This window comes from Centropristis striata, chromosome 20, assembly GCF_030273125.1.
Source record: "Centropristis striata isolate RG_2023a ecotype Rhode Island chromosome 20, C.striata_1.0, whole genome shotgun sequence".
Lineage (NCBI taxonomy): Eukaryota > Metazoa > Chordata > Actinopteri > Perciformes > Serranidae > Centropristis > Centropristis striata.
Window position 1 is genome coordinate 13,565,629 of NC_081536.1, and position 24,812 is coordinate 13,590,440.

Here is a 24,812-nt window from a genome sequence, read left to right on the forward strand (position 1 = left end):
AATCAAAACACACCTGAGTCAGCTCGCACTCACACACAAAATAGAGACAGGAGCGCCCGTGCTGTTTTAAGAACATGTAATGTCACTCAGACTCTGCTTATAAAAAGCAAGCAGACAAAATTGAACACATACAAACACAGAAAATAAAACTGACCAAAATAAAAATGGCATTTTCATTGTTCAGTAATTTTCATCTTCTTTCAGTCACATCTAACAGCTTGAAAAAGTAGTACAGTGCAACATCTTCCCTCTCTTAGATAATAATCTGTTGCAGTGAGCTGCAGGAACATTCGCTCTCATAGCAAATATTATTAAGAACAGCAGAATATAATGAATCATGTATTTGAAATCAAACAAGCAGTACTGTTGCTGAATGAGTGGCACCATAAAAAGCAGAAATGTCACAGAAAACTTTATTTTGTTTCCTCAATGGCAGTTGTCACGTATCACCAGTGCGTGTGTGTGATTATACTCTTAAGCTCAGGCAGGCTGGTACAGTTGGATAAAGTGGTCGTTTGATGTATGTGTTTGAGTGTTTGGACTTTTTCTTTTTGTGAAATATTTTGCAATTTAATCTCTTCAGGCCTCCAGTAATTATTCAAAGGAAACAATTTTTGGATATTTAGAGGGAACATCACTTGTTGCCTCAACTTATACTGCAAAGATGAAACCCTAATTCAGCCATTGCATGGCATGATCATCACGTCTTGGATATTTATATATTTTTACATATATATCTTATGCTGGTGAACCCGATTGTCAATTTTTACGTCGCAGTAGTAGAAAAATGTGGTTGTGAAACAGAGTTGATTTCACTCAGGCTACATGGGGTGCTAAATGTCTGATTTGACACAGAATTGCCAATTAATGCTGTTAATAAATATCAGAAACAGATTTTTTTTTTTAAATCTGTGATGACTGGTCTTACACAGCTTCATTTAAAGGGCTCACAAGTCAAAAAGTTTGGGAACTTTTCTGCCCTTTCTGCCAGAGATCTACAAGCATCCACTGAAAGCGTGCAAAATAACTCCAACAGAATAATGAACTCTGGTGAAGTAAGACATCCAATGCAGAAGAAGGCAAAAGGCTGAAAAAAGGAGGTTACAAACTGATGAGGCGCACATAAACATTTGTTCAAAAGTGATTAAAAGACTATTTCATTCAGTAATGATTGAAGACAGTCATTCAGTAGCTCTACAGAGTAATTGAAATATATATGCATATAATATACAAACTATTTGACAACTTGACATTGTTAAGCAAAATAACATAAAAAATCCAAATATCCTACCATGACTTGTATTTGTTAAGACTTGTATGAAATGTTTATGAATGTTGTGTTCAGCTCTGATTGTAAACAACAAAATTTATATTCAATGCTGCCACCCAGTGGCAACAGGTCATTAAATCAATAAATAAATGAAAAGAGCTACAGTGGTGAAGTGCAAATTTCTCCTGAGTCCTTTCACGACCCTCCCACATGTCACACCTACATCCATATTATGTCAAAATGCTGACATCTTAAACTAAGAAAACATTTCTGATCACAGCTGAGAAAAGCTACAGACTAAAATATGAGGGCACATTTACCAACATAAAAAAAACAACATTTCAGCAACAAAAATGTTGAGTTGTCGTGAACTAAGATAATTTACCACCTCAGTAACTGCATCTTAAAATAACAAAACAGTAGCTTAACTGTATTGATTTTAGATTTGTGTAGAAGGCAAAGACGCAGAAACAGCAACTTCTCCTAAAGTTACTGCATCGAAAACCTGCACCGTCAATTTAAAGACACTGAAAATGACAAATCATCAGCTTATTTCATCAGTGCTTAAACTTCTCATTACCAAGATGGTAAAAAGACGATCAAACAAAAGAAAGATGTAATAAACAATAAGAAAATGTGTTAAATTTAAATGTTAAGGGCTGATATACTTTTAAAAAAATGCATATCACTTATTTCCCTTCTTTGTACATAAAGTTATGGAAAAGAAACTAATTTAATTTAACTAACTTGATCATTTTAAGCTGTTTGCACAAGAAAGATGAGAAGTGAGACTATGAGCATGTGTGTGTATGGGGCTTCTAAACAAACAGGAGGTTGTTGTGCTGTTGGTTAAGAGCACATCGTCCCCCCACGAGTCATCCAACCAACCGAGCCGCTGACCTGCTGCATCTACTGATGAGAGACTCGCTCAAATTCAAGCCACATGCCGTGCGTTTGAGTAAATCTTCTCTTTAGAGGCGGTGACTCACAACAGCAGGAAGATAGAATGAAACAGGATAGACGTGGAGTGCCTTACTCTCTTATGTTCCTTTTTCAGGCGATGATTCCCATAAGAGTGTGAGATGTAGCTGGCTCTACGATGGAAGCACTGAGGTCGATCTGCTTAATGACTTGGAGCGGACAGGAAAAGACTAGTTGAGATGCAGGGTCTGCTTCATGAACTCATAGGTGGTGAAGGCCACAGCCTGGGAGGGGACGCAGCGGATGTAGTTGAGAGAAAGGCCTCGGTACAATCCCTTCTTGATCCCGTACTCGTTATACACATACTTTAGTGTCTTGGTCAGTGATCTGATGAGAAATCAAACAGAAAAAACGTTTATATGTATGGTCAAATTCCTAAATATGCTGAGCTGGGGCCTGATGACAGAAATGTCTTCTGTCTGAAATTTTATCTGATTTCAGTTAAGGTTGACATTTAGGATTTTTGGTATTACAGAAACACGAACTGCATGCACGAACTCCAAACTGCATTTAGAAGAAAAAATCATATCTTATCATAGGATTCCTGGAATGTCATAAAACCTGTCCTGAATTCAAACAACGGCAAGAACTGATGCAATAATCTCATTTTATATTTAAAGTAAGGATTTCTGTCTGAGATAGGATAAGACACAACAGTGAGTGTAGGAATTGCTTCTGGAAAAGGAGGATTGGCGTTTTATTATCTTTAAACTTGAGTTAAGATAGGACAAGCAGTAGGGGTATTTTCCAGAGGTGGGGGGAAAAATCGATTCAGTATTTAGTATCGCAATATTTTGCGTGGCAACATTATATAGATTCATGGCCGCCAAGTATCGATATTTAGCAATCCGACAGCCGGCGGACAGTCAATATTTTCGTCCCCCCCCCCCGGGAGGCTGTATTGGGCTCAATTTTAGGAATATAGATGTACTGGTATCATATGAAACTAGATGATCTAAGGAATCTATAGGCACCATGTGCATCAGGGAAGATTTTGAAATAATGCTGCAAAGTTAGACTTTTTTTTATGTTTCATTCAAAAAAATTCAGAGCAGTAAAGCTTAAAGTTGAGGAAAGTTTGAGAAATTGCTGCAATTGTTGTCATCCATAAATGTTTGATATCAGTTCAGTTGAGTTTGACTGAATACTTTGTTGGTCGGTCTGTGGGTTTGACTCTCACTGTGGAGAAATAATAAGACTGAAGTGAGATGAATAGAATGAGAATTTTCTCTTATTTGACAAAACAATTCTTGATCAAATTTAATTTTGTGGACACAAATGCAGTTAAACAGTTAAATCGTAATATATTGTATTCCAATACTCACCATATCGCAAAATGCTTAAAATCGCAATAATATTGTATTGTGACTCAAGTATCAGGATAAAATCGTATGGTGGGGCCTCTGCTGATTCCCACCTCTAGTATTTTCTGTAATGAGGCCTATAATAACTAAGTATTAAATCACACATTTTAACAGTTTGGGGAGCTAAACCCTGTTGATGCATAGCAGCCATATTAATGCATACAAAATGTGATGTATTGATTGAACTGTGAATGTGTTCGTCTCAAAGGAACAGAACAAAATGCAAGATCAATGAGCAGTGTTTGTGAACTTGTACAGGTATGAACGGTATGCTGCTGAAGTTGCTTTTATGAAGCTCACTGGATGCCTGAAGTATTGAGCTTTAATGTTTTATCTAATGTAAACGGCCCACTGACCTCTGGAATTTTCTCTCCGGTTGTAAGCACGCACTTCATCGTCAAACTCTGCTTATAAAACCAAATGTGGAATCAACGTTTAAAGAGGAAACTCCTCCGTTAATATTCAAATGGAGACGTAGAGAAAAACAGGGATCAGACATTATTTATTAAGGCGCGCATATTACAGAAAGTGCAGATCAAGTTGCCCGAAGGAACTCCCTGAATTAGACACCAACGACTTCTTCAGTACCAATTAATCCAGTAGCTCGATGAACACTTAACCTATAACTAATGACATGATGAAGTTCATCATGTTGTGAAAGTGGTTTTCATCAATTATTACTCTCACCGTACACCCTTATGATTATTTCTCATTCATTTCTATTTTGAAGGGTCATCCATAAGATTCGCTGCAAATGAAATTAGACCACAACAACACTAAGAAATCCTCAAGCAAAGGATTTGTCTCACCATTAGTCTAATGGAGAGTAAGAACACTGGTGATACTTACACACATTTCTCATGGTCAGGAAGCACGGCTCCTAACTGCATTCTTCTCCTCGCCACATCCAAAGGGTACCTAGTGAGAAGAGACACGATGTGATACATCAGCCATCAATTTATCAGTGTAATCAATAACAACCTCCAGACACTTTCTCAGCTCAAGGCTCACTGGCTGCCGGCCAACAGCACTCACGATATTGTCTGAGCGATGGCACCGGCGACCCCCCCGCAGAGCAGGTTAACGTGGGTTTTCAGAATGAGGACATCGGGGTTGTCGGAGGAGGGGCGTCCCAGCAGCTCGGGGAAATGTTTCAAACCGAGGCTCTTCAGGGTGCCAAAAGTGAAGAATGAGAAACCTGGAGGATAAAAGTAGGCAGGAGACAAACACAAAGAATACTGGTTACATGATGGTTGTTCTGCACAAAGTCTGGTATCAATCTATGCAAAATAGTCTCAATTATCACCTGCATAAGGAGCCATTCCAATAAGTGTCGGAGTGAGTCCTCTATAGAAGCCCAGGACGCCGCCCTCCTTTACAAAAAAGAAAAAATAAGTCTGTTTGTAAGAGGAAGATAGAGTTTACAATATTGTGCCTCACTTTAAAGAAGTTGCTCTAATGTTGTTAGAGAACACAAATGTCCTTGTTGAAAAAACTGCCATAAATAAATTAAATTAATAAACATATTTCCACTGTCACTGAACTAAACATTTAAAACAACTTCTGTCCTGTTCCCAACTACCAAATATCCACTAAATATCTGTTTGTTCACATATTGCTACATTTTTTTAATGGAAAAAAAACATATAATTTGATTTTTTTCTGAATAATAAATGCTAGGTTTTTTGTTTTGTTTTACAGTCTGAGTGGTGTATGTCAATGATCAACAACAACACTGATTGTGATGCATTGCATCACAATCCTGAGAAAATTACTAAATCTGGTGGAAAACAGCAAAAAACTACAATTCTGAAGCCAGGACCCGAATGCATATTTTTGTGCTGTAATGGCCTTGGAATAAAAAAAGATTAATACGTTTCAATGGGGAAATATTTGTCCTGAAGGTTCAGAGTGACTGTATTTTGGTTATACAGTTTATTAAAGACTTATTATCAGAGCTGAGGTTTAAATAAAAAAATACCACCAATTTCATATGCATGAAAACAGACAAAATGATTGAAAATAATAAAAAGCCCAAAACATCCTGAACAACATTGATTAAAAAAAACTTTTTATGCAATTCTAATGGCTGTAATGGTTTTTTAAGACTGTGTTGCTTGCATGCTCCAGTATCTCTCCATACATAATGCATGTGTTTTAGTCCTGTTTTTGCAGGTGTGTATCTGGACCTGTTTATGTCAAATTTCCCCTTACATGATGAATTAAGTTAACATCACATTGTTTGAGAAGTTGAACACTACCTTAAGGTAGATAGTGTGGAAGGCATTGATGATTCCAGTGTAGCGATGCTCTCCTGTCACCTGGAAGGCCAGTCTGGCTCGGACAACATCCAGAGGGTAGGTGAATATCACCGCAGTCATTCCTGCAAAACAAGACATACGAAAAAAAAATTTAGACGCACAGTGCTTGAAGTTATTGGGTGTTGGGGCAAAAACCTATCCTCAGTTGCATCCTCTTCCTCTGTTGTAAGGCCCTGTTTAGATGGAGACGATCTGGACAGAAAACGGAAAAGTGGCATTGTGTTCTCACCTTTTATTCCATGTTTAGACGAGAGCTTTTTTTTTCTGCATGCATACTGTGACGCAAATGTCTGTAAAATTCCATGTATGTATGCCAGGTGGCTAGGTGGTACTGTGTGGCACTGCCACACAACACCACCAAGAGCTTGTGCATGTGTAGACACTTCCTAGTAACATGAAAAAGAATAGAATAGAAATTGAAAAAATTGCCCCTGATAAGTAATGTGCCTTCTCTGTTCTGCTATATTATCCAATTCTGCTTAACTGATGAAATGACTTCTGGATAGGGGTGTGCCATATCGTATCGTTCACGATAATACCGGTATATTTTTTTTATGGGTAAAAAAAAAATGCATATCACGATATTGGCAACATGCCCTACTTCTTGACAAAGTGGCGTAAGGATTTCCTATTAATTACCTAGACCTTGGCGGCCCGCCAGTCTCTTGTGCTGCTCTAACGTCACATTTCAAGCTACTGAAAGTATATCTACACTATTCATAACATAGTTATTTTGCGTTGTGTCTCTGCTCAGCAGTGTCTGTCACCCGTCAGTCAGTCTAAACCCCGACCCACCTCTCAGTCCTCCTCCGAGACATGCGCACGCATTCACACACACGCACTGAATATACCGAGCTGCCCTCCCACTGCGCTTCAAAACAAGCACCTACCTGTCTGTAATGTATCAGTCCCGTCCCCTCTCTCTCTCTGTGCGTCTGCGTGTGCGTGAGCCGATCTAAATACTGTCAACCTGTCCTGTCAGAGGTCCAAACGGTCCAAACACACTGTTGCATTGTGCCGTTCGTTAGCCGCGAGCTAACATTAGCTAACAATTAAAGTCGTTTTAATCACAAAAAGCTACTATTAGTTCCTGTCGCTTCACAAATGCAGCTTTCAAAATAAGAGCACAGAATCCACCACAGAAATTACAAGAAGACTGTCAAAATAAGATGCCTTAAATAAAACATAGAAGAACCTTTATTCTCCTTTACAATAATTAATTAAAATAGGCAATGATGTGTTTGTGAGGTGTTTGCTCACATTTAGCTCTCAAAGTGGACAAGATTGATCACATTGTACTATAAAATGTACAAAATTTTCTCCCAGGGGGCCCCAAGACCCCCTAGAAGGTTATTTTTTATTATTATTCGCCAATACTCAAGTAAGTAATTTTTTTTGTATTTGGCAACTGTTGAGATTTGCAATTTACACTACATTTAGATTTATGATTGATTTTTATTTTGTTGTACAATTTTTATTTATTTATATGGACTACAAAATAATTTTCTATATATTTTTCAGTATTTTTGATATCGTCAAGAATATCGTTATCGCGATAATACTCTGAAATATCGTGATAATCTTTTAGGGCCATATCGCCCACCCCTACTTCTGGATAGTTCTCAGAGCTGCTAGGGCAACTTGAATGTCTGACTGATGGAAATAGTCCGACATGTTTGTTGACGTTTGCCTGGACTGCTCATGGATGTTACGTAAACGCGTACACACCGAAAACTTTTGCATTTTCAACCCAAAAATGCCATTGCCATGTAAACGAAAGGCACATCTGATAAAATATTCTTTCGTTGTCACCCAAGAGCGTTGTCATGTAAACAGGCCCAAAGATTATGTCTTGATGCAGGAAAGCCAGAATTGGAAATATATTAACACACAATAACAAAAGGGGTGGCGCGCCCTTGAAACATAGCGAAGCAGTATTTGTCTTATTGTGAGAAAGTTACATTAAAAGAAAAAGTTAGAGGGGCAATGTGCATGCCAGTACAGTACAGTACAGTACAGGATATCTGACTGAAAAGTTCATTCTTATCAGTGAGAAAGATGAATTACCTGCCATAGATCCTGCCATGAGGCGGTGGATGTGTCCAGAGATCCCAGCCTGTTTGCTTAACAGCTGTAACGGGAGAAAACAAAGGTCAACAGTGTCAGTGTCACCCGTAAAAAGCTACACACAGAAATGTCATTGTTTTACGTCACCTAAAGCAAAATGTCATTATAGCAAAAACACATAAAGTAGAAGCCTATCACATTTCATTTAGACAACTGCTATCATCGGTTTTACCATCACCCAGTTTTTATTACATTGCCCTTTGAAATTGTCATTCCACACTAAATTACTGCCATCACTGCACCTTTTTATACTTGTCGAAGGCCATGAACTGGATGGCTCCATAAGGAAATATCCTGACCATCATTGCCCCATTACCCTTGTACAAGCCGCGGTAGCCTTCTTTCTTTGGCACAGCTCTGATAGTAGAAAACACTCCTGCAAAGACAGATTCAAAGATTCACTTGTGTGAAAACAAAGAACACCAATTGGCCTTTAATGTTTGGCTGCTGTTGTTTTTACCCAGATGTTTGTAATGGGAGTTCTGGGCTTGAAGAAGAATCTTGACTCTGTCCAAAGGAGCAATGGTCGTCTTGGCACAACATCCTGCAACACCTAAATAAAAACAGAAACAGAGAATCATTTATTATTTAAATATGTAACTTTTAATGTTATTACAGCAAAACAGTTGGTGATGTTGCAAATGTATCCTTAGTGAATCTGGCAATTAAACAGGCCACTCGTATAAAGAAAGATGAGCAGTTCAATAATTCAACATGGACTTATAAGTCCTGGGTGTCATAAAAGTACCTAACAGTCAGAGAAAAACAGAACAAGTAGAATCGTCAACCCCTTAGACTTTCAAGTGCAACATTTGTTTCAAAATAAAATAGAGGAAGAGCCACAAGCAACACTGAACCTTACTTAACTGTCTTTTCTGTGATACCAGTAAAATGTTGGAATGAAACACTGTAAAAACTAAAAATGTGTTTCTATCCAGCTTGTGCCTGTCTTCCAAATATGATAATTTATTGCAATCCAGCATCACATGTTGGCTGTGCTTTTGTGCTAAAAGTATAAGTTTGCATAAGTTTTAAGAGTAAGCCTAAAGGGACTGAGTATGTGTGAACAAAGCACCCATATTCTCAAATGAAATTGTAATGGATTGCACATGTGTTGGTATGTTTACCAAGTATGTGAAGTCAAGACTGAAAAAGAACTCTATTTTTGCTTTGCAAAGCTCCACAGGGAGGTCAGAGATCAGTGTCATCTCCAGAGTTGCGATGAAAGTTTAGATGAAGCAACCTGTTTAAAGGTGCAACAGTTTCTCGGTCACAAAATAAGTCCAAACACAGTACAAACTGATGTGTGAGACCCTACCTCCTGCTACAAAGGAGCGCAGAAAGTGGTAGTCCCTATTGGCAGGGGTGCTGCTGCTGATGGCAGGAGAGGCAGGAGAGACCACAGCCTCAGAGGTCATCCTCCCTGCTCAGGAATCTGACACACCCATGGCTGTAAACATACAGAAATAGTGATGTTATTATGAGCATTTTTAAATTATTATTATAACCTTAATTTAACCAGGAGAAGTCTAATTGAGATTAAGGATATACTTTACAAGAGACATGCAGCAGCACAATGAATGGGGTTTCAGACATAACACACATGACAATAATCACATAATTAGTAAGAAAATGAATCACAAAATATTTAGCATCAATTATCAACCTTTAGGGATCAAAAGGGACAAAATGTGTCAATCAAAACATTTACAGCCAGATGAATGTCAGGAACATTAATGACACTTTGAAGTAACATTAATGCTCATGATACTTGTCATGTCATGTTTCTGACAGGCTTGTGTGACTCTTATGTAGTCTTTTATTTCTCTTAAGTTACATAATTTACACACAGTGTTATTACTATGCCAATAGCCATCCTTTGTTACATCCTTTTTGAGTGAAATTATCAATAAATGTCACATGTTACACTTTTGGTGAAGTTTTTTGTGTTTCCTGCAAAACTTGAAAAAAATGAGTTAGGCGATTATTTTAACAGGGTGACGATGAATATAACATGGCCATAGTCCAGTACAGTTATAAAGGATAAATGTATCATGATCCTGTGAAATATCTCTGTGGATAAACCAGACTGTCAGTGTTTTTAATTACTTCAGAGTGGCTGATAACAACAAGCAGGTAACGGTAGATTTAGCTAGCTAACAGACGAGGGCACCCCTGGGTGATACTCACAAAACAATTAAAACTATGAGAGCCCCGGAAACAGCAAACTGGAAGGTTGGCTCGATGAAATCTCTTCAACAAATCTTGCTTCTCCCTGGCTGAGTTTCCCTGATAACGTTTCTTCGTCCGGATAATCCTGGCCGTTAAATTGTACCGGTAACATGGACCCCGAGCGGTACCGCACCGAAAAGCTCTTCGTTCACCTTTTCAGCTGAAAATTGGCACAAATGTGTTAATAACTGAAGCTGAAGCACTTTAAACATCCGTGTTGCCACATTGGTGTCCTTTGCCCGTTAACGACTGACGGCATCTGACCTAAAACAGGCGCACGTTAATGACGCAGGATGACGTCTTGAAGGGGAGACATAGGGGCGACACTTTTATGTATTTATTAATAAAAGGATAATATACAAAAATTAAGCTTATCAATAAAAAAAAAATAGCCAATGCAATAAATATAAAAGACATAAAATCAGAATATTAAAAGAAAAATTTACTGTTTTTTTAAAAAACTTTGTGTGTGTGTGTGTGTGTGTGTGTGTGTGTGTGCGTGTGTGTGTGTATATTTCTTTTTTTTAATTAATGAATTGAATTTTCTGGGGTTTTTATTCGCTTCTATTTTAATACTGAGTTTATATAATTGTTTTCTTTTTGGGGAGGATGTTGTATTCTTGGGAGGGATTGTTTTTTTTAACTGTTTCGTCTGTTTGTTGAAAATGAGCAAAAAAGAATACATGAATACAGTACATGAATAATAATAATAATAATAATAATAATAACTAGGACTGCAAGCAGTACTGAACGGGCCCTCGCAGTACATGCATGTCAGGGCATGCTGCCGTCGGGGTGTGTGCGTTACAGGGGCCAGTCTATACCACCCCTATGAATTTCATTGCCTTAAATGTTATAGTGTGGCCACGGTACCAAATATGAAATTAGACTGCCACCACAGTGCCACCTAGGGGCCGATCAATAAAACCTTAAAGGATTATCCTCAGGAGGGCATTGACAATAAGTTTCTGAAGGAGGACTCTTAACTGACATGTATACGTTGGAAGAGGCTGGTAGCAATGGTGGAAAGTAACTATGTACATTTACTCAAGTACTGGACTTAAAGTAAAATTTTGAGGTACTTTTATGTACATTTTATGTAACTTTATACTTCTACTCCACTACATTTTGAGACATATATTGTACTTTTTATTCCTCTACATTTAGCTGACAGCTTTAGTAACTTTTCAGGTCAAGATTTAAAATGAAAAACATGATACATTTAAAATGATTACCCATTTTTATAAATTAAACCACTTAAAAGTTTATTAGGTAGTTAAAATGAGCGGAGTGGAGTCATTTCACAGTGTGGTATTAGTACTTTTACTGAAGTAAAGGATCTGAACACTTCTTCCACCACTCTCTTTTTTACTTCTTTATTTTTTTTTCTTTATTTTCTTAAATGTTTTAATTTTTTTGTTTTTTGTTTTTTAAAATTTTTTAAATTTTTAAATTAAAAAAAAAATTAATTTTATTTTATTTTATATACATTTATCTTATTTATTTTATTTATTATTATTATTATTATTTTTTTTTTATGTTTTTATGTTTTTTTATTATTATTTTTTGCTTCTGCGCATGTGCGGCTTTTCTGCGCTTCTGCGCATGCGCGGGCTGCTTCGCTTCTGCGCATGCGCGGCTCTTCTGCGTTCTGCGCACGCGCGCTCTTTCTGCGCTTCTGCGCATGCGCGGCTTTGGGCAATCCTGCGCATGCGCGCTCTTTCTGGACATTGCGCATGCGCAAGAACCGCGCGTGCGCAGAATCGAAAAAAAGCCGCGCGTGCGCAGAAGCGAAAAAGCCGCGCATGCGCAGAAGCGAAGCAGCCCGCGCATGCGCAAAAGCCAAAAAGCCCGCACGTGCGCGGAAGCGAAAAAGTCCGCGCATGCGCAGAAACGCAGAAAAAATAATTTGAAAATTTTTTTAAAAAGAAAAAGGAAAAAAAAGGAAAAAAAAGAAAAAATTAAAAAGAAAAAAAAGAAATAAAAAAAAAGTAAAAAAAAAAAAAGTAAAGAAGTAAAAAAGACAGTGGTGGAAGAAGTGTTCAGGGTTGTTGCCTAAATCATCTCCTCATGACGCCGGCAACCTATGGTAAAATCACCTACATCCTCAGTTGATCAGATCATGTAATTTTACCCCTTTAAGATAATGGCCTATGTCAAGTGTGTGACTTAAACGGATTTATTATGCCTCAGTCAAAATAAAATGTGACTTAGGCAATTTTTTGAACATGCCTTTGGGATTTAAGCAAGATATGGTAACACTTTATTTTGAAGGTGTCTACATAAGAGTGACATGAGCGTGTCATAAACATGACATGGGATGTGTCATGAACATTAATCACACTTACTTAGTAACATTAATGCTCATGATACTTGTCATGTCATGTTTCTGACTATGCCAGTACCCATCATTTTACATCCTTTTTGAGTGAAATGATCAAGAAATGTCAAATGTTACACTTTTGGTGAAGTTTTTTGTGTTTCCTGCAAAACTCGAAAAAAAAAATGTGTTAGGCGATTACTTTAACAGGGTGACGATAAATTACTACTTGTCCTTATCAAGCGGCTGTGCTTTGGTGATCCATTACATTCATTTTAGCACACCCCTGCGTCCACTTGCTGAAAACACCCGGTGCAGCTGGGAGCACTGGGACCAGCTGCACTCCAGTCCGGGTTTTCTGTCCCTCTCTTTCCTTCAGTGCCGACGACGGGTTTTTTGGCCAGCGGAGACCGTAGGTTGCGTCTGGTGGAGGGAGAGTGAGCGGGGCTGCCCTGAATGGATTGACATAAGAGGGATTTACATTTTAACGGGTGTCGTGCTCCGCAAAGTCTAACACGGTGCACGTTGAAAACCAACTATTCCGCTCGATGTATGTCCACGTTGGTGCTTTTATCATGTCTGTGTGTCATCGTCGAGAGGGGATTGAACTTGCCAGCAGTCTATATTTGCCGAGGAGGGAAACCAATACAAGGTCTCGCTGTCTCTCTGGAGCGGAGTATTATTAGCAGTTCAGACAGTGCAACTGTCGCTCTCTGGTATGTAAAGCATTTCAGCCGTTAACGTGTAAATAAAACCTCACGAGCAACTAAACAACCTACATCTACACGGCGCTTTAAATGACAGCGGTCAAGTGCAGAAATAATAACAAACAGCGACGCAGAAGGCGCTTTTTACACGGTAATAAAAGCCTCTTCCGCCAGTCAGAAAGACGAAAACAGGATCCGACCTCCGGCTGGAGCCCACTCCTCAACGTGCCTGCCCTTTAAACTGTTTGAGCCGTGTGTTAGCCAATCCTCAAGCTGTACGGTTCGTTTTTATACGATATATTTCTGACGCTTTTGTATCTTTATTCAAAATATTGGACTGGATTATCTCTATTGACGTCAGCCTTAAAGCACTTGCCCGTCCGAGCAGATATTTCAGGCGGGGCAAAAGTGTCATTTCCAGCAGCAGAGAAAGTAAAGAACATTTGTAGACTATTTGTTTTTATAGCTATTGTACGACTATGTTGTTACTCAGCAAATAGTACCTAAAGTCTCTGAGTGTGTTTGTACCGTCTTTATTACACTGAAAAATGCATTTAAAAGCACTGAGACTATTTGTATTTTGATTTTCTGCCTGTTTACTTTTGTTTCTATAGGTCATGCATTGCATTCACACAATAACAACAGCATCCTACTTGAAAATTCAAGAATAAAAGAGAAGAGCAAGGTCTTAAAAAGGAAAAATAATTGTGTGCAAAGCGAAAGATAAACATTCACCTGGCTCCCATGCCGGCTGCCAGAAATCCTCCCCCCCACACCCTCAGCCATGCCTGCTACTACCAAACCCGCCAGGAGACAAACACCTGCTCAGAAAAAGAATGTCCAGAAAGTGATCAGCACCAGGAGGCAGACCTGCAACTCAAATAAACCCAGAGGACGAGCAACAGAGAAGCCCCAGAAAACACCTGCAGATCCCAAAAGGTCAACAACCAGGGCCCAGGCGCAGTCAGACCGAAGCCCCCGTGGAAGAGGGGTTATTAGGCCTGCGAGTCAGGGTCCTGGGAGGTCTCCTGGCAGAGTTAACCATGCCCTAAACGTAACAGGATCTACGAGGCTTAGACGGCAGAGCAATCTGCCTGACCACTGTGGCGAAGTACAAGACCCCCTAGGGCGAAGGAAGTCCCTGCGGGGCACACGGATGTCTGTTACTCCCTGTGTTACTCCCAAGCCTTGCAGAGGGGGGAGAAACAGCAGGGGGAGACGAGCAGCATCACAGCAAGGAAACACAACAAACCAGCCTTTAAGCACCAGCATCAACGATTCAACACCTGACGAGGAAAATATAGACACCTGCCATGCTGCAGAAGTACTTCCAGTTTCTCTCAAAACTGAATTTGAACTTCCTGTGAGCATCAAAGATCAGGGTTTAGGAGTTAGTAATGCTAAAGAGGGCAGCCCTCTAAAAGCAGATTCACCACCGTGTAATGACATACTAGAAGACTGTGTGCAGGGCAGCAGTGACAGCACTATCACCCAGCAAGACAAAAAGACCGTCAGTCATAAGAACAGTGAAGGTGACCTGAGGTGTGTGACTGGGGTGTGTGATGATGATGACGGACAGCTACAACTCTGCAGTGACAGAAGTAAAGATAGCCCCTCTGTGCTAACGAGTATCAGCTCTCCGGGGGTGCAGGGCGGCAGCGAGGGAAATGACACTTCATCTATCCTTGAAAATAAGCTTGATCATGTTGCCAGTGATGGTAAGCAAGACGGTGTGTGTAATGTCCATCAAGAGGAAGACAACATACCGGACTTAACAGATGATAGAGTGATAGTTGTCACTGAGAGAAGAGATGAGAGAGGAGAGAGTTTAGAGGCAGATGAGAGACAAAATAAGACTGGGGAAGAGGTGGAGGAGGTTGCTGAGAGGCTGGGCAACTGTGAGGAAGAAGAGGGAGGAAATAGAGAAAATGAGAACAATGTTTCCATCAATCCTTCTGACTCCCACCTGGCCACTCCTGCCTCTCAACCTCCAGATCCACCTCACTCTAACAATGGGCCGACTGTACAGTCAGAATCACCTGTAAGTGTGCTATCAGTCTCCAACACAGCTACCTCAAACCCCACCAAAGCGCCCTCCACCTCAGAGACACTGGAGCCGGAGGTTCTGAGCCAGGGTAAGACAGACATGCAACCTATCATTCATGGTGCTAAACCTCAATTCACAGGGTCCTCAGTGTTAGCTGAAACTGCCCTGATGGTGCAAACTGTTGTAGTAAAGAGAAATACGCCGGTTATTATCCGTAGTGACTCCTTCAAACCCAGGAGGGATTTCAGCCAGGTCGAACCACAGCAACTGCAGAGCCTAGCGATCCCTTCTCCACCGGGAGAGAGACAAGCTTGCACACCCGCAGAGACACAGACCAAAGATAGTGAATCCAATCGAGAGCCATTGGATTGCCACAGCCAGAAAGAGACATCTTCTCTGTCATTGTCGCTCGTTCCTCAGTTGAGGCCTACAGCTGAGTGTGAACCAAACCTCAGCGAGGACAGCGCTGTAGTGTCAGTGCCAAAGATCTCGACTCCTTCTCTGGAAAGTAGCTTCAGCTTCTCCTGCAGCTCAGAAAGCACACGCTCCTCTTTGTCTTTTGACACTGAATCGGATGCAGGGTATGGAGAGCCCAGCCTCTCTGCTCTACCAGGATCCTGGGGTCCAGAGGGGGCCTGTTTATCCTCCTGGACCGCATCGAGGCCACAGAAGAAGGAGAGGAAGAAGCGGAGCAGGTGCGGCACGTGTGAGCCATGCCTGAGGAGAATCAGCTGCGGCCAGTGCAGCTGCTGCCTCAACCGCAGGACTGGCCACCAGATCTGCAAGCTGAGGAAGTGCATAGAGTTGAGGAGGAGAAGACCTTCATCTCTGCTCGCTCTGTCTGCTGCGCAGGTGAGGCTTTTATTACACTGCACGGATGCATTTGATTACATTTAATAGCAACACATTACAGGGGGTTTTAATGCCATCAGCTCTTCGGTTCATTCTCACAAGGAGGTACATTTAGATAATGATTTGAGTGGGACTTTACTGGCGCTTTTTTTTTGCATCTATGAACAGCTGATCTGAAGTGACTGAAAAAAAGCTGTTACTGTCTGACAGCATTGCTTTTGATCTCCGAGGTTTCCCAGCCGCCCACTGGTAGCAGCCATGATTGAGAATGGAATCATCCAAACAGTTAAAACAGAAGGTTTCACTTTCACATTGTGTTTCACTTTTTTCTCGGTCGGTTTCACCAGATGCTGCACACTTAACTTTGTGGTGTCTTCCTGTTAAGTGCTAGGGAATGTGTTGAGTGATAAAAGGGGAAGTACTGTGTGTGTGTGTGTGTGTGTGTGTGTGTGTGTGTGTGTGTTTGTACATGCGCCTGTGTAGAAAATAGATATCAGGTGAATTCCTGCGCAGCTTCAGTTGTGGTGATGCCCAGCGTTAGAGGGGAAGGCGCTGTCACATGACCAGCAGCAGCCCAGCACGTGCTTTAAGCGTGTGTCAGTGTGTATGTGTGTGCGCCGTCCACAGTGCAAAAAGAGAATAAGCTATTTTATGAGTTGCACACAGTGACTAACGGTGTGTATGTGCGTGCTTGTGTGTGTGTGGATGGGTATGGGTATGTAATTAAGGCCAATTTGAACCGGATGTTTTTGCACAGTGGCAATGAGTAGTATTGTGAATGCATATTTTAGAATCCATTAAGGCAATGAACACAATAGGACATGAGTTAAGAGAGGGTTTTTTTTTTCCAGTTAATTGAAATAATCAATTTTTTTTCTGTCATATGACGATGTTAAAACAGTGAGGCAGTGTATAAAGTGGTCACAATGCTTGAATCTGTAGCTTTACAGAGCTCTACAGTGAGTTTAATCTCACTGTTTCAATAAAAGAAATACTCTCCAGTTCTGACTGATGCTATTGCAACATCTACGCTAACCTCTTTAGGGCTGCCATTACTGTTTAGAAGTAAACTGTCACCTCCAAATGTCGTCACTCACACATAAACCACTCCAGTAGCTCTTCACAAGATGCTGATTGGTCTGAGCTGCTGCAGGTTCTGTCAAAGACACTTGACAAGATGGTTTTTCATGTGATCCTGTATTATTAGAGAATCCAGGAAAGTGACTATTGGACTTGGATTCACCAAGTGTCTGGTAACACGACTCCAACAAGGCTATTATGTTGCTCTGTGCAGCATGTGCAAGAAGGCAACTGTTATGCTAAAACTTGAGCAATACCAATATTTTGTCATGGTGGTCATCCTGTTTAAAGCTAATGTAACATCTAGTGGCCAAAGTTATTCATGAAGGATTAATTGTTTATTTGTTTGTGCATGGAACTTTGTGCATGGAACTTTATAAAGAGATTTTAAGCTAAAAGGTGTTTCATATTCTGGTGCTTTATCTATAACATGCTCATGTAGAGATTGGCAGTTACAAGACATGTTCAGAATCATTTTGGTAGGTGGGAATAAGAGTTCCTTAAAACAGCTGGCTAACAGAGCTACATAACCATGTACATAGTTCAGTGGTGTCCATGTGGCTGGGGGAGGGCTCAGTGTGAACAACTGTGAGTGAGGGTCCATGTGGCTGTGCGCTCTTGTGTCTGCAAGCGTGCGTGCATGCCATAGGTGCGTGCATGCATTGGTGGAGCCCTCAGAGCCCTAGCAGTGGCAGTAGCAGATTAGGGCTGATTATATAACACCTGCGGTATTAGAAGTGAAGACCTTTGTGCACTATTCCTGTGTAGGTGTGAGAGGGGGAGAGGAGGAAAAGATCAGGCCAGGCAGAGATTTATAAACGTATTATTCAGAATTCCCTAAAATGTGGGTCAGTGTGTGTGTGTGTGTGTGTGTGTGTGTGTGCGTGTGTGTGTATGAGTGTGACTCAGAGTCAAATACACATCTATAGTATGTGGTTGTGCCTTTCAATGTAACACAGTATTCATGTTTGTGTGGTGCATGCATGCAGCAGAGGACACTGAAGATAAAATGACAGAACTGCACATCATTCAAGCAGAAGAGCCACATTGGTGTGCACATAATAATAGCAATTCCTGTGTTTGTGGTTTGGGAACAGGTTTTTGTTTGATTTTGTGCAACTGCAGGGGTGGAGCCGACACCAGGTGCTGCAAGCTAGCACTGTCGGGATGGCTATCATCATGATGAGCTGGAGGTCAATTCCCCAAATCCAGCCTTTGCTTAATTCCAGATGCAGAGCAGGGGCTGCAGTATTTAAATATATAACTCAAGAATCCACTAAGGCTATTAGTCATTTTTGTTTTAGTCAACTAAGATTTATTTTAGTCCTTTTTGATGCTTTCTTCATGGTGAATGAGTTGTATCTAAGAAACTGTGAAGCACATCTCTGGTACACAAGGTCTAAACTGGAGCTTTTGCATGATTATCTCTGGTGTAACTCAGATTTCTAAATCTGATTAAACATCAAAAATATGTGTCAGTCCACAAAGCGTTTCTTTAGTCAAGGACAGCCACACTGTGATTGCATGCATTTTCTTCATGTGTACATAGTCTGAGTAATGTGTTAAAATAGTTGCTGGCCAGTCTTGCTGATCAAGCTCACACACCCTTTCAACGAATGTTTCTAACCCCACGAGATTGTGAAAATAGGGGCAGAGGCCAAAGAGCAGTTCGTGTAGTGGCATGTGGATTCTGTTCCTGGTTTCACCAAAGTGAGCTGCTATGGTTGTTGGCGTGGCTGTGGTTTAGTTTGGTTTTACTGTGTCATAAAACATTGTGGACTTAACACACTTGCAAAACAGGATGAACAGTGTGAGGCTTGTGTATATGAAAACAAAATAGAAAAAAAGTAAAAGCTGTTAAAAAAAGAAACCTGCAAGCTTCCTCGGTTGGTGTGTTTGTGTGAGAGAGAGTGAGCGTGGTGCTTTCCTTTTAAAAATGTCTGGTTTCACTCAGGCTTGATGGCCCCCTTGTGGCCTCGCCTCGCATTGGGCAGTGAGGACGGGGCTCACTGCCTTGTCTGACCTGGCCCTGAACACACAAACACACACACACACACACACTAACATGTACACACCAGAAACAAAATACTACAGTTCATAGAGTGCAAAAGCTCCAGTGCTGTATTTGTAAAGTGAGTCTGACTGAAACAGTCCTGACATGTTTGGAGCTGTAGGCTGCATAACTGACTCACTTCTTTATGGGCCTAACAAGGCAGGCATCAGCACTTGTAGATAATGTTTTTAACATTCAAATCTCTGCAAAATAGAACAAACTAATGGGTTATAACACACAGTCATCACCCGACAGCTGTCCCTTAGTCAGCTCATTTGAGTTTAACTAGCCCAAGCTCTTTAATATGTAATGGAACTCATAAATGGATGCAAGATGTTGACATCTCTGCAGTTCTGATCCTCTACATTGTAATCAGCTGATACAGTATGTGAGACAGTGTGTAAAATCAACACGTGTCTTGCATCTGCTATTTTTTCTGTCATCACACTTTAGCTGTTAGTCTTAAATATGTTTATTATAGGTTTCTCAAACAAAATACTCTCCCTATGTTTTAGAAAGTATCTCAACTAACTTTAAAGGAGGTATTCCTTGCTGTTAGACATTTTATTTTATTGATCATTAATAGTTCTCTAACTTGTGGCATCTTTTCAAATATTTTCAAACATGCAATTATATTACAAACTAATCTGAATCCCCTAACACTATTTACTGCTCAGTTTCTAAATTGTTGGGGTTTTTTTTAATCTAAGTTGCTGGAAGTCAATTCAGCCCTCTCTTTTATGAATAACAATAATGTTTTTAACAGTCAGCTTTCAGAGCTCTCCATAGCGCAGAAACAGCCCTTGTGAAGCTCTCTAAAGACTTAATTTTTACAGCTGACAGAGGTGACTGCACAGTCCCAGTGCTTTTAGATTCGAGTGCTACTTTCGACTCGATCCATTGCTCTGTTCTCCTGCACCAGTTAAAAAACCTGAGTTGGTCTAAAGGGAACAGATTTACAGCTCAACTCCCCAGTAGAACTTTTTCTATTCTTATTGGAAATTCATGTTCCTCTGTTGCACTTTTTTATTGTGGGGTTCCTGAAGGGTCCTTGTTATTTTCTATACTCATTCATCCACGAGAGTTATGCAGACGGCACACAGTTATATATAAAATATAATAATATATATATATATGTCCAGTAACAAAACCTACTTGGATTCCTTAATGATGCCTTGTTGAAAAACTATGATAAAACTCATAGCTTTTGAAGAGGCACACTCTAGTTTCACAGTAGGCTTGGTTCCCTCACTAGAAATATGAAACAGACTGCTTGGAGTCTTGACGAGACAGTTGTTGCAGATCTCTTTTTTGATGCTCAAGTAAAGAATGTAGTTTCCTCATGCTTCTTTCAGCTAAAAATAATCTGTAAGATCAGATCTTTACTAGTGGAGACAGCGTGTGGCTGGTTTTTGTTCTGTAGCAGGAGCAACCAAAGAAGCAGGTTTGAATACTTTAACAAATGCTTATATGTCTTTAGACAGATTTTATCAATGCAATAGTGTTTACAGTCTTCATGAAACTTTACAGGTGTGTAGTTGAGATCAATATTTGGGTCGAGTTCAAAGATGGACACCAGAAGTAGGAAGTAGGGAAGGAGCCATGAGCCCCTTGACTTTAGGCTGGTGTGATAGTCTCAAAGTGTGGTCTCCCTGCAATTGACATAAGGTTTTACATGCTTTTATTTTTTCTTTTCTATACTTGTGTCATGCACTTTCTGTTGCTATCAGACAGAGCTCCATTCAATGACTCCAACTGGTGCAGTTGGTGCAGCTGTCGCCCGAATTTTAACAGCCACCAAGAAATATGAACACATGACTCCGGTGCTCGGCAGCTTACACTGGCTGTCTGTAATGCACCAAATTGATTTTAAAATTTTACTGACCATTTTTAAAGCTTGCCCCAATTATATCACTAATTTATTGACCTACTGTGTGTCTGGGCATTCCCATGGATCTGTGGAGGCTGTTTGTTCCTCACGCCAGACTTGTGACCAAAGGTGACCGAGTCTCCGCCGTCAGAGCCCGGAGATTGAGATTAGACAGGCTACATCATAAGCATCTTCTAAATCCCTTCTCAGAATTTCCCTTTAAAGGAAAGTGTTTATGAATATTTAATATGTTGCTGGTTTTTACAACCCCTCTCTGGCCATTTCCATTTTATGTATTTATTTTAATTTTATCTACTGGTGTTTTTATGTTTTTATGATCGCCCTGTTATTTGCATTTTAATTGTTTTGTTTTGTTTAACCGGATGTGTTTTACGGAAAACACTTTATTATCTTGTTAAATAAAGTCCTATAATAAATAAGTATATTATAATTACATAGGCATACATACATAAGTGGACTCCTAAAGAAACACCAAAGTAACTGTCAGGAGCATGTTACTGTTTTGGCAATTTAAACACCTTTGCTTTGCACTTTGTCCAAAGTGACTTATCTAGTAATAATAATTATAATTATAATAATAAACTTTATTTGTATACCAACAAGAAATTCAGCAAATTCATGACATAAATTCATAAAAATAGTAAAATGGAGATACAGATATTAAAATAATTCTCCAAATTGGTGGCCTCAGTGATGAAGATTTAAATGTTTAAGGCAAAAGTATTTTGCCACTACCAATTGGCAGTATATGCCAGTTTATGGTACAACACACAATATGTGACTTACCTTAGACTGATGCAAAACAGAGAACTCACAGATAGTATAACTATTATCTGTATCACTCCTTCTGTCACTGCATCTGTGAAGACCATGCACCTGGTGAGGTACACTCTGAGGTGCACCATAATTACACAGCAAAGGAAGCCTTCAGCACAATACAGCTGCAGGTGGACTCTATACTTTTCACAAATAGTAGCCTGCACGCTTTCAGTCAGCTCAGCACCCAGCTCCTCCTGTCAACTAATTTATCTTGTGCACTTCTTCCACTCCTCTTTTCTGTGCTGCGATGCATTTGCCAGAGGAGTAGCCCAGCTGAGATAACACGTGTATCAGAAAAGCCCTCCTCTGGTAGGGAGGACAGGTAGTCTGCAGCACCCAGCGGTGACTGTTTGCATGGTTATGCACATGGCTGTATGTGTGAGTGCGTGAATGTTTTTATTTTCAGTTTAGGCCAGTGTGCAGCAAAATCGCCCCCATTGTTCTCAAATGTAAAGTGAGAGTGATTTGTCCCAGCAGACGCTCCTGTCAGGTCTGCTCTTCCCCCCTCTCACACACACGCACAGAGCAGTCTTCAGCACTGACGGTTGCCATGGCGACCTCATTGTCTGCCGCTGACCTTTGACCTGCCACGGTTGTCTGATGGAGTATTCTCAGGGTCGTAAGGAGGATTAGTGGAGATAACCAGCAGACGTGCACTGTCGGTTTAAGGCTGTGAACTCGGTAACCTATATCCAGGTAATTAGGTTAAACTACTCAGATTGTCCTGCTCATAGCGGGTCAGCAGCAAGCTGTGGCCGTCTGCAGGGAGGAGCGCCTTAAAATTTCCTACATTATCTTTGTAAATCAACCCATTCAGTGAGGTGATAAATAGATAAACTCTGTGTTTTAGCTTCTTTTTATCATTGGGATGGAAACAACTTGAGCCATATTCTGTTTCTGTTTATCTTTATGAATTATTTTCTATATTTGTATTATTTATATTGATTGCTCAGCTTGTTTTTGTGATAGCAGCATGCTCATGATCCAAAAGTGTAATGTAAGAATGTGGCTTAGACTGGATAAAGAGGCTGTTTGTGACAGCTTCTGGCAGACCCTAATGCTGATGCGTGCACACAGGGGATATGAGCAAATAAAACATATTGAAAATTACAGATTTCTCTGTGTTTGAACATTGTTGGAAACATTTGGGATAATCTAAGTACATAACTATCACATTTGTAGTCGTTTTAGGCGTTATAATGAGAAAAACTTACAAATTTCTTCAAACTCTTTTCCTCAGCCTTGGTAGAGATTGGTGTGTCACTCTCCTTTCACAAAAATGATTACAGGTTCTCCCACATATGCACGTAGGCACTCTGGCAATGAGCTGAAGGACAGATGCACATACACACTCTCTTTTTTTTTCTCCTTCGCATTACGTAAATGTGTGGGACAGAAGGGGGCCGAGGTAGCGAGGAAGGTTCATGAAATGTCAGAGACACTGCCAACATTTTAACAAAGCCAACTCATTATGACCAAGCAGATTGCGCTGTGTTTTAGCCTACTCTTTCTCCTCTTCCTCTGCACAGACACACATTTTATTGCATGAGCTTGCCTCTGATTAGGGCTGCTTTGTATTTTCTGTTTACCTGGTCCAAGCCAATTAAATTTAAAGCAACCCTGTGAGGTAGTTATCTGTAATAGCTGCAGGGCAGTTTTCTGGGTAGTGGCCCAGAAAAACGCTCCATGGACGAGGGGAAATGTCTGTTTTATGTGATTTAGGGTTGAGTTATTTGGCCGGAGCCCACTATACATTAGAGCAGATGTATGGCCCGGGCTGTGCCAGGTCGAAGGCTTACATTCAACCAGAGACAGCGAGTTAATGACTTTGATCGGGACTCTACTGAGTTTTCTTTAATATACATTCAGCTGTAGCAATTCTGATTCTTTAACAACAATGATGCAAAGAGTTGTATGTGTTTTAGTATCTTTTATAGCTCTAATTCAGCAAGATGTTTGCAGAGTTAAACTTTGATACCACTAATGCTCCACTCCTGAGCCCTCTTAGGTTCTTTGCGTCTGAGAGTTTGTGCCGTGTCCTGACTGTTGTAAGGCTCTAAGTCCCTGGATAAGCTTTGAAGTCGTGCCACTTGGTTTCTCTGGGTGAAAAGAAATCCTCACTTTGCCCCCCAAAAGAAATGCCACTCAAATCCTACCAAGGGCACACAATGGCCTCTCCTTCTGGAAAAACCAGAGCTTTTTTCATCAACTTGGCCTGCGTAACATATAGCATGTAGCTGATACACCTGAACCGGATAAAAACTCATCTTCTTGCTCCTTCCTGTCGTTATTTCTCTGCGGAGGAATGCTATCCACTGCCATGAATGTAATGAATTCATGTGTTTTTCCTTTGTCTTGTCCATTTTTCTCTTTGTTCATCATTCATTCTGCTCTCAGCCCTGTCTCTCTCTGTACAGTATGTGCAGCAGCTCTTTAATGCACCACTGGAGTTTGTCTCGACACATATTTGTGTGTGTGAGTGCATGCGCACACACGTGCAGTCATATGGCCAACATGCCTACTCAGCATGTTGCACTAGCGCAAACTTAAGTAAGCCTTTTCCTGTCTCATTGTGAAAGGATCTGGGGGCCCCATGCTGCTCTGCCTGCGTAGTGTTTGTGTGTGTATTTGGGTCAGTGTGTGTGTGCGTCTGTGTGTGTCAGTGTTTACATAAACTAATGGACCCGCTCACCTTCCTCCTCTATCCTTCTCAAGGTGAAACACATATTTAGCAACAGCAGCTCCGTA

General features: G+C 40.5%; 2 protein-coding genes across 2 annotated transcripts in view; one reads left to right on the top strand and one right to left on the bottom strand.

Moving 5' to 3' along the window:
- Window positions 1-59: 59 nt before the first annotated feature.
- slc25a16 (solute carrier family 25 member 16) lies at window positions 60-10,580 on the bottom strand. Its single transcript, XM_059359694.1, has 11 exons — window positions 10,560-10,580; window positions 10,254-10,455; window positions 9,382-9,513; window positions 8,524-8,616; window positions 8,306-8,439; window positions 8,004-8,067; window positions 5,877-5,998; window positions 4,922-4,988; window positions 4,651-4,813; window positions 4,465-4,533; window positions 60-2,578 (listed from the first exon to the last, which is right to left on the bottom strand). The coding sequence occupies exons 3-11, from the start codon at window positions 9,479-9,481 to the stop codon at window positions 2,422-2,424; spliced, it is 969 nt and encodes a 322-aa protein (XP_059215677.1). The 5' UTR covers window positions 9,482-9,513; window positions 10,254-10,455; window positions 10,560-10,580; the 3' UTR covers window positions 60-2,421.
- Window positions 10,581-12,687: 2,107 nt separating this feature from the next.
- The window catches only part of tet1 (tet methylcytosine dioxygenase 1), a 34,246-nt gene continuing 22,121 nt past the window's right edge, over window positions 12,688-24,812 (top strand). Inside the window, exons 1-2 of the mRNA XM_059359390.1 lie at window positions 12,688-13,331; window positions 13,937-16,221. Coding sequence (XP_059215373.1) covers window positions 14,107-16,221 — 2,115 coding nt within the window. The 5' untranslated portion in view covers window positions 12,688-13,331; window positions 13,937-14,106. The remainder of the gene's footprint in view (window positions 13,332-13,936; window positions 16,222-24,812) is intronic.

What these genes read in the sequence shown, in the direction of transcription:
- slc25a16 (XM_059359694.1), bottom strand. Translation starts at nt 9,481, where the DNA reads ATGACCTCTGAGGCTGTGGTCTCTCCTGCCTCTCCTGCCATCAGCAGC. An exon ending in GCGCTCCTTTGTAGCAGGAG is followed by an intron (nt 8,617 to 9,381) that starts GTAGGGTCTCAC and finishes GTTTTTATTTAG; the next exon opens with GTGTTGCAGGATGTTGTGCC. An exon ending in CTCCCATTACAAACATCTGG is followed by an intron (nt 8,440 to 8,523) that starts GTAAAAACAACA and finishes CTGTCTTTGCAG; the next exon opens with GAGTGTTTTCTACTATCAGA.